At 35.5% G+C, this 9300-nt stretch overlaps 1 protein-coding gene across 4 annotated transcripts in view; it reads left to right on the forward strand.

Annotated features, from left to right (window-relative positions):
- The window catches only part of LOC149784294 (transient receptor potential cation channel subfamily A member 1-like), a 60663-nt gene extending 54848 nt beyond the window's left edge, over nt 1-5815 (forward strand). For all 4 annotated transcript variants that reach the window (XM_089932313.1, XM_089932312.1, XM_089932311.1 and 1 more), the window contains exon 2: nt 4288-5815. In XM_089932313.1, coding sequence (XP_089788439.1) covers nt 4315-4890 — 576 coding nt within the window. In that variant the 5' untranslated portion in view covers nt 4288-4314 and the 3' untranslated portion in view covers nt 4891-5815. The remainder of the gene's footprint in view (nt 1-4287) is intronic.
- The last annotated feature ends 3485 nt before the right edge of the window (nt 5816-9300 follow it).

Raw genomic sequence — 9300 nt, forward strand, 5'->3', positions numbered from 1 at the left:
TTTTGACGTCATTTAATGCATTTTCTTACATACGTACACGGATATATAAAATCATTTCCTGCAACATGCACACATAGATGCATACATACATACATACATACATACATACATACATACATACATACATACATACTGACACGCAGATGTACAAGACAAATATATATCTTTCTCATCAAAGGTCTCTTTATGTCTGACAACAGTGTCACGTTTTATTTTCAATGAACATTCTTCATAATTTTCTCATCGTTGAAGCAAAGAAGAATATTACCTCCTGGACTTTCTGGGTTTGCATTTCTTGTACATTTCTCTGTCAAGGAATGAGAAGAAACAATTTTAGAATCAACATGGATTTATTACCTTAGTAAGGTGGGTACGTGAGAAATCTTGTGAGTAGTTTCGCGTGGGTTGGTGGTTCTTACTGGAGTTTTCGGGACTCTTCCCCTGCCACTTATACTGGCCTAAATGTATTACCATTCTTATACTTTAAAACGGCGTTAAATCCCACAAGAACAACAACAACGACATCAACAACTTAAATAGGATATAGTTAATGCATATGCAATGTAATATACCATTTGCAATTTAAATAAATGTAAACCGGATATTGAAAATAAACACGGGTGTTTATTTCATATCACAGGCAAGCAAGTATTCCAGCTAAGTTTAGTTGTTTGGAGACTACCCCCGTTTCGTACATGTTGGTTGGTAGGGTCACATCGGTGCGACAATTTCATACTTTGTTCAAAGATGGCGGTCGAATTGGGTCTGACTACCATCGGAGGTGACGTAATAGTGAGTGGAACACATATGCCACAAAAGTCCAGTATCTTAATATAATACGATATAGGTGTATATTTGTTGAAGGATCGATTATACAAATTTTATGCGAACATATTTTCTATGGAGGGGACATACAGTGTATCCAATATTTAACGCCATGACACGTTATGGAGAGCGATCTTTCAACTAAAGCTAGAATATGCCTTGATATTTGATGTACTAAAACTACAAGCATAAGCTTTTTTTACGATAATGAATTTTAAGGTTGCAGTTATAATTCTTAGAGATTTTAATTCCATGGCTATTTAACGTTATGAATTTACTCATTGTCTATACCAGATTGTTTCCCATGCAATTATATATATTCAATTATTTTAAAGAAGTAATCTGTTAGAAATGCGAATGAAAAATTACTTTAAAATCTTGAACGTTAATGTTGACTGAAACATTATGTTTTTAGAAAAAGAACAAATAGATACGGAAATTATAACAGATTTCCTCATATGAAATACGCGGTAAATTACTTCATTAACGTTTCAAGTTTCACCAGATGTACGCTTTATTTCGGCAGCTGCAATACGATTTGAGGAAACTTGTTTCACAGACAGAGAAGCTGATGGTGGATTACTAAGTTCCTTGGCATAAATGCAAGAAAACAAACAAAAACAAACAAAAAAAAAAAAAAAACAAAAAAAAAAAAAAAAACAACTATACTACGATTACTCGTAAATAATGACAGTAATTGGAAAGACGCTGTAATTTGCTTATAAACACTTGCATGGATCACCAAGGTAACATTTAGTCACAGTTTAGCTAGATATTTTATCGCCTAATCATAAAAAGGTGCAATAAACCATTCGAGTGTGCTCGTGGTCATGTGCTTCCTTGTACGCTTACAAATCTGTTTCCTGACAAATTATTCAATTCCTCAATTCCTTATAATAATTGTTATCAGATTACTTTATAAGATAAGTTATTAATGGATGTCGGTTTTAGAAGTAACAATCTTTATTTGTTGATATAATTAAACACGAACTGAGTGACGAATTACTCAAGAATGAGGTACTGAGTTTGTACTTATTCAACTTTGAATTTATGTTTAGGGCAATGCTAAGAATCTAAGGTCTTAATCTATGTAACAGAAAAGAAAGAAGGTAAACAAGTTCTGTAAAATTCCAACAAGTAATTTATCGTCCTACAACACAAAGTGAGCATTTAAAAAGAACTTACCGTATTACGAACTAAATCCCAGATAGTCCTAAAGGTTATATCAAAAGTGAACAAGTATAAGGTATTCCAAATTAATTTCTGTGTTGTTCCAAAGATTTCCAATCACGAGTGTGTTGATGTACCAATAGCGTGGAAGAGTGGTGATGTGCTACCGATGATATAATCCTAAATGTCTCTAAATGAATTCCTAATAATCCCAAAATAGTGGTTTAGACTGAAAGTGTTTTTGAGCACTTTGTAATTCCAATAAATAATTCAAATAAGTAAATCGTCTCAAATTAGAACTAAACACAACTAGAAGACTGCAGTATATACGTTAAGATATGAATAAATAATTCTGATGTAAACAAACTTAATATAAACCTAAGGCACAAAAAGAAGAACAGGGTAAGGGATCCCAGTTAATTTATAGAACATTTAAAGTTGTAAACAAGGTCCTGTCTTCCACTTAAATTTTAGTAAATAACATGGAAAATATCAGGTGGATCCGGAATTTGCAGTGAGAAAACCAATGTCCTGAATAAGATGCAAGTAAACATGTTTATTTATAAGTAATACTCATCTCAGAATAAATCTACAAACGTGGACAGCATTAGATACGTAAAATATTGTTTAGAAACTGAAACACAATCTATTATCATGGATAAAAGACAATACACATTATAATTGAAATGTATAAAACAGCACTTTTAAAATCGCTTCAACTAGTAACACAAAAAAACAGCAATATTTCTTTACCAATCCTATATCAAACTAAATCATTGTAATCGATGCAAATTATTCATTGCTTATATGTAAGGCATGCGAAAGCAGTGCCACTGTACGCTGAACATACAAGGCTTGTGTCGAGTTTTGTTCAGTGCTTGTCCTAATTCATTGAGTATTACGAAATTAAATATAATTGCTCTCAACTAGTTCAATAAGTTTGAAGAAAATATATGCCGTATTATTATGAAGATATTTTATAGTAGACATTTTAACTATCATGATATTAATAAGTTAGTGTATGGACTGGTCGGCCTGGTGTCAGGATAATGTGACTGGGTGTAACAGAATGCTACATGTCTGAGGCATGGTGCCCCTAAACTAGACATCACTATGAACTGCCACGCTGCAGACGGCGTAGCGATTTGACTGAAAATGTTTTGAAGCTATGTTACAAATCAAAATCACACACATACACACCACACAGAAAATAAGTGTTACAAAATAGGTTTGTTCTCTTCTACGGTTAAACACTCCATGTATATTTTCCTGATAGGAATCAAATCCTTATATATATATATATATATATATATATATATATATATATATATATATATATATATATATATATATTAAATTGTGTGTGTGTATTACTTCGTCGCAGTGGAATTGTCTCTTTTTTACTTGTATGAAGTGACAAGAACTTGAACATTCTCGTATTTTTTTTTTTTAAATATTATTTCTCCTACATCCTGTACATAATATTTGACTTTTGACTATAAAATATGACCGAAATTATCATATTGTTTATATCTGTGTTTGGTGGGTTGTTTATTTGCTTGCCTGTTGTTTATTTTTTGCAAAGGTTTTAGCGTACCATCAGGCATATATAGCGGTTTTCATTTTAAAAGAAAAACTTATTATCAAAACTAAATTATTACTTTTGACATCTTCTAGTCATTATTTGTTCTTGTGTTGTACTTACATTTAAACAAACCCTTTCCTGTATAATTTGTCCCTTTAGAAAAACATTGGCATAGGCAAGCACCTAATAGAAAATTGATTAGAACAAAATCATTTTATTAACTTTGTATTCAATATTGGAACATTGTAATATTTGTTTCCTATCAAAACATTTCATCTTTCGAAAAAACATATAAATCGGTTTCTACCAGGGTCTTTGCTCAATACATTAATCAAGGGTTGGAGAAAATCCGTTTTATCACGAAGCGTGTTTTTGGAAAGCAGAAAAATATATAAATTATTCGCCGTCGTAATACTGTTTGCATATAATGTATTCATTAAACAGTTCAAACACACTAATCAGCTATATATAAGGCAGCATGAGCTACAAACCAAAAGCCCCCTATTGGAAGAAATAAATATTATATCAATAGTTGTGCTAAAGTTTCTTATTAAAATGTGACATCATTAAAGATTGGGTCGGCTATTTTTTCTATCAGTGTCATATATAAATCAAGGCACATAACTCTCAAATAATTCCCTCGACTGTTTCTATATATTGTAACTTTTTATTACCTTTGATTTATGTATCTCATTCTATTTTTCCAGACTGAGCTGTAGTGCGAACGTTAGGAAATGAAAATGAGTCTTACAAGACGATCGAGTTTGAATCTCACAGAAAATGGTGGCAGAGTTCGTGAAATGGCAATGACTGTATTTGCCTTGATGCGAAATGACGAAGAAAAACTCATTCGTCAAGCAAAGCGCTTGATTAAGAAGCAAAAGTCTTTAGCTTTCAAGGTATTCACAGAGAAAGTGGACGGTTGGACCCCAGTGCACGCATGTTCAATGCGTGGTTCAAAGAAACTTCTGAAAACATTCTTCGAGGCTGAAATCGATGTCAATATGACCATGGGCCAGCCAGAAGGACTACCAAGTAACTGTACAATGCTTCATTTAGCGGCTCATAAAGGGGACCTCAAAATAATAAAATTTCTCATATCTAAAGGTGCTAATGTCGATGCGCATGACGGAAATGGCAACGCACCTGCGCATTATGCAGCTGCCAGGAAAAACAAACGTGCATTCCGCTTATTAGAGGAGCATGGTGCTAATGTGAGTGGAATAGAATTTCCGGCAATAAACAAAGACAACCAGTATGAATGTATTACTCCACAACCATCCACTGCAAAATTTTGTTTCTTCAGTTAAACTTGTGTCTTTCTTCAAGCACAGCCAGTACAATATAATTTTTATATTCTTAGCATTCATTAGATCTAGAAGGAAGAACAGTCCTATAGACTGGGGAAGTCGATATAGGAATTAAGTATGGTGTGATAACAACATTGTACACACTTTAGGATTGTGCCAATTTTCAGTTTTCAAAATACAATGTTGAGTATGTATATAGTTTGACATGTACAGTTTATCTTTACACGAACGTCTGCATGTCTATCTGAGAAAATAACTTACCATTTTTATCAAATAAACATTACATTATTTCGTATTTCAGATGGCGGGTTATCGATGTCGTATGTAAATCTGACAAAGCCAAAGGCAAACATGCATAACAAAGAGCTTATGAGTAACATAAAGACTTGAAATACATCTGACAAATCCGATATTCAGTCTTTGTTGATTCGAAACGTGATTTACGTTATTCCACTTGTCAAATGCACAATACTTCACATAACAGTAATTAATTATTTCCAAGTGTTCCAAGTAAATCAATATTAACTTGGAAAGCTGATTATGTTTGTATTTACGTCAATGTAAGGGGCCCCGAGTGGCCGAGTGGTCTAAAGCGCTCTCCGTTACGGATCACTGACATCTCACCTCTGTCTGCGTGGGTTCTAGCCTAGGATTCGGCCAATGTGGTAATGTGAGTAAGCTTGCCAGTAGCTTCTAGTGGGTCGGTGGTTCTTCACGGGGTTTTCCCGGGTTCTTCCTCCACCATTAATACTGGCCGCCATGCATAGCATATCGTGTGCTGAAAAATGGCGTTAAACCCCACAACAACAACAACGACAACGTCAATGTAATGAATAATGAACAAGTTATTACTTTCACAGATAGGTCAAAACTTGTTTATACAGTTGTACATTAGTAAATGCAAAAATAAAATTTGTATTGTTTATATGTAATTCAATTCTTAATTACCTGCAAACGTATACAAATCTTAGGTGTTTTAAACACATTGTACAAGCGTTCATTATTTATCTAAAACTTTATAGTAAATATGATACAGAGCTAAACGTATGGCTTTAAAAGCACGTTATTAATTCGATATACCTTTTCTGTCAGTGAATATATATCATTATAAACCAAATGGTAGAAATCCAGCAAACATCTAACGTAGGTCACTCGTATGGTAACCTTCTTGTGAGAGGACAATAACTTTGTGGTTGTACGGGATGTGTTTAAATTCAAATATATTACAATGATAATTTTATGTTTGGACCAAACCTTTACATTGTCAATATTGATGGGGAAAAAAACTCCACCAACACATAATGAAATTTAATATGTCTACACGATTAGTCCTGGTCAATAATAATGGTCGAGATGTGCTGACAGATAAGTAGGTTGAACCTGTGATGTAGTGAAACAGGGAAGCAACTCTATCTGGTTTGACCTTGCTCTACTTAACAAACAATGGACTAGAAACATTTCCAGAGTTGATCTTAACACTTTCGCATCCGGATTAGATTGAATAGTCTTTACTTTATATGTAAACATCAATTATCAACATGTTAATTAGATAGCAAGCGGACAAGATTCAAATAGAACAGTATGAACGTAGTAGGATTTCAAATAACACATTCAAGAATTAAAGACTATTCTTTGTATATCTGTCTGTCACTATGCCTCTGTCCCTGTATGTATGTATGTATGTATGTATGTATGTGTGTGTGTGTGTATGTATGCATGCATGTATGTATGTATGTATGTATGCATGCATGCATGTATGTATGTATGTATGTATGTAGGCATGTATGTATGTATATATGTATGTACATTGACAGTGTATGTCCAACTCTCTCTCTCTCTCTCTCTCTCTCTCTCTCTCTCTCTATATATATATATATATATATATATATATATATATATATATCTGACAAACAAGACACACGTGTTTGCTTTCTCAATGTGGTTTCAGTCTTAGCGGTTACTCGATATTTGATTAACACCTTTTCTCGCCCAACTAAACCAAAACAAATTGTTGAAATTTTGTAAAGCTAAATCAGACAATTACCACAATGAAAAATGAAGGATTATGATAGGCTCCTTATTTATCATTATACGGTGCAAATTAAGCAACGTTTGTGCCAAATACGCATCAAACTTAGTTGTGCCTTAAAAGCAGTTTTGGATTTTTACTACTTTTGTGGGTCACAGCCTCTATCCCCCACGCATTGTTCCTATTTACCAAGTAAACCATACACCTTGAACAACCAGTGGCCAAGTAGCGTTTAAAAGTTCACGTAAGTGAAGTGACCAAAAAAACAGCTACAGTCATACAGTGACAATATTTTATTTGCTCAACTTGTATTGTCTGTATATCTGCTATCCCACGGCTGTTTATTTGTCCTCTGAGTTGCCGGTAATTTTCCATTTCAGACAAAATAATCTCAAACTCAGCTGCGCAAATTATTTTATCCTCGATAGCCAGAGAATACATTTTACTAATCTTATTGAGATTATTCTGTGCCACTACAAGATGTTTTGAATAGACATTTATTCATGAATGTATTGATATGAATTGATAGCACCACCAGAGACACCCTTTACTATCGATATAGCCCCGACAATTATTCCGATTGCTGCAAGTATGATAGGCTTGGTCGTTGTTATTCTAATCATACCAAGACTGCAAATAGCATATGCGACAAAACACGCCCGTTAGTATTTCGCGATCAATGAGTGTCTTCTGGTTATTTCATCTCGCAGATGCTTCTCCGCTTCGATTACTTTTTCTTGTCGATAACATTACTGGTCTGTCATAGTTCTTCTACTAATAATACAATCGTGTAGTAATCTCGCGCGACAAGCAGACCCTGTCCGGACTCATCACGTCTAGGCGCAACACATACAAGCACATCTAACCAATTACAATTTTACTGGTGAAACTGTTATACAAAATAAAATGTCTTCCTGTGGAATATTTAAACTTTCGGCGATTTTGCGTTCTGGTATTCAAGCACCCTTTTAAATTTAAATAAACACTGTTTAAATCTGCTCCATTTGCATCTAACGTTCGCATTTGCCCAATAACTTTTACACGAACAAGTGCGTCCCTGTTAAGTATCAGTCGAGATCTTTTTGTCTCGCGTGAGTGAATATTGGTGTATGTGACGGTTGCACGCACTTGGGTGGGGTTCTTCCAATATATATTAATTACGTTATGATGAAAGTTCCACCCGGGCTCGTGGGGTTAGAAAGTTAAATTAGTGACAAGGTAGATTTACAGCTCTGAGCCCCCAGTCAGCAATGTCGACGGTTAAATTATAGAGAACACGAAGATGGAGTTCAATTAATAACAATTTAATAAATTCGATAATTTAAAACGATAAACTCTCAATCACCCGTCTTTCCTTCGACCAAGTGACAGCCTAATTCATCCCGTGATTTTCCCCCTGTCCTTGCGTCTACTCATCTCTTTCTTTCCCGCTAATTCCTTCCTTCCTTCCGTTCCTCCAACGCCTCCTTCGACTCCGTTTCCCTCTCGACTATCTCCTCCTCCAATTTCGCTCCCAATTTCCTCTTCCTCCCTTCTCTCCCCTTTTCCTCCTAGACTTCAACTTCTCCTGACTTCTCTCCTTTCTTCTCCTTTCCTCCGTCTCTCTATCTGAGACTACGGGACCAAACTGTAAGTGGTCTGTCCCTCAAAGCTTCCTTATTTGAAGCTGTCTGTACTTAGAATTTCCTGTTCTAAGATATTCCCGACAATAACGAATGGCTGTTCGGAGTTACGCTATCCTCCTCTGGGCAATCTCTCTAGCGAACTAATTCTTGCCGGAAGACTCGCAGATATCATTCTAGCCAAATCAGGGTCTCTCCCCTATCTCGATTCTCATTGGGTGGCGCTGTGACCCTGTCCAATCGTCTTAGCGGCCAGTTCAACGTGGCTGTCTGTCTGCCGGGAAAAGAAGTTAAGACGCTCCCACTTCTTCGGGCAACTTCTTTCGATCTGGACAAACGTTTCCACATCTAGGTGATAAATGACTATCTGGCGGCCTCGCAGCTCCTAGGTCTGGCTCTCCACTTCTAGCTACGGCAATCTTACGTAAGGGATTAGTGCTAGCCTGCGGCAATGTTTAACATCGAACAATGGCTTGTCAGAATTACCTTGATTATGCATGTTTCAAACTGGGGAGACTCTGGGTAGGGGTAAACGTGACAGTGTAACATATACATTGGTGAACTCAGCCGGTGTACATACAACGGTGAATACCACTTCGCAGTTATTGAAACAGTCCCGGAGAGTTTGGCACCTGATGGTGCAGTAAACAATAGTCGTTTGTCTGTATGAAGATTTAAAGATGACCATCAGTTGTTAGTGGTACATCATTGTCGTTCCTACGACCAGTTTATATTTGACCCTTAATAAAAGTGTATACC

The sequence above is a fragment of the Sinohyriopsis cumingii genome, chromosome 14 (assembly GCF_028554795.1).
Source record: "Sinohyriopsis cumingii isolate HCF-2022 chromosome 14, ASM2855479v2, whole genome shotgun sequence".
Taxonomy (NCBI): Eukaryota; Metazoa; Mollusca; class Bivalvia; order Unionida; family Unionidae; genus Sinohyriopsis; species Sinohyriopsis cumingii.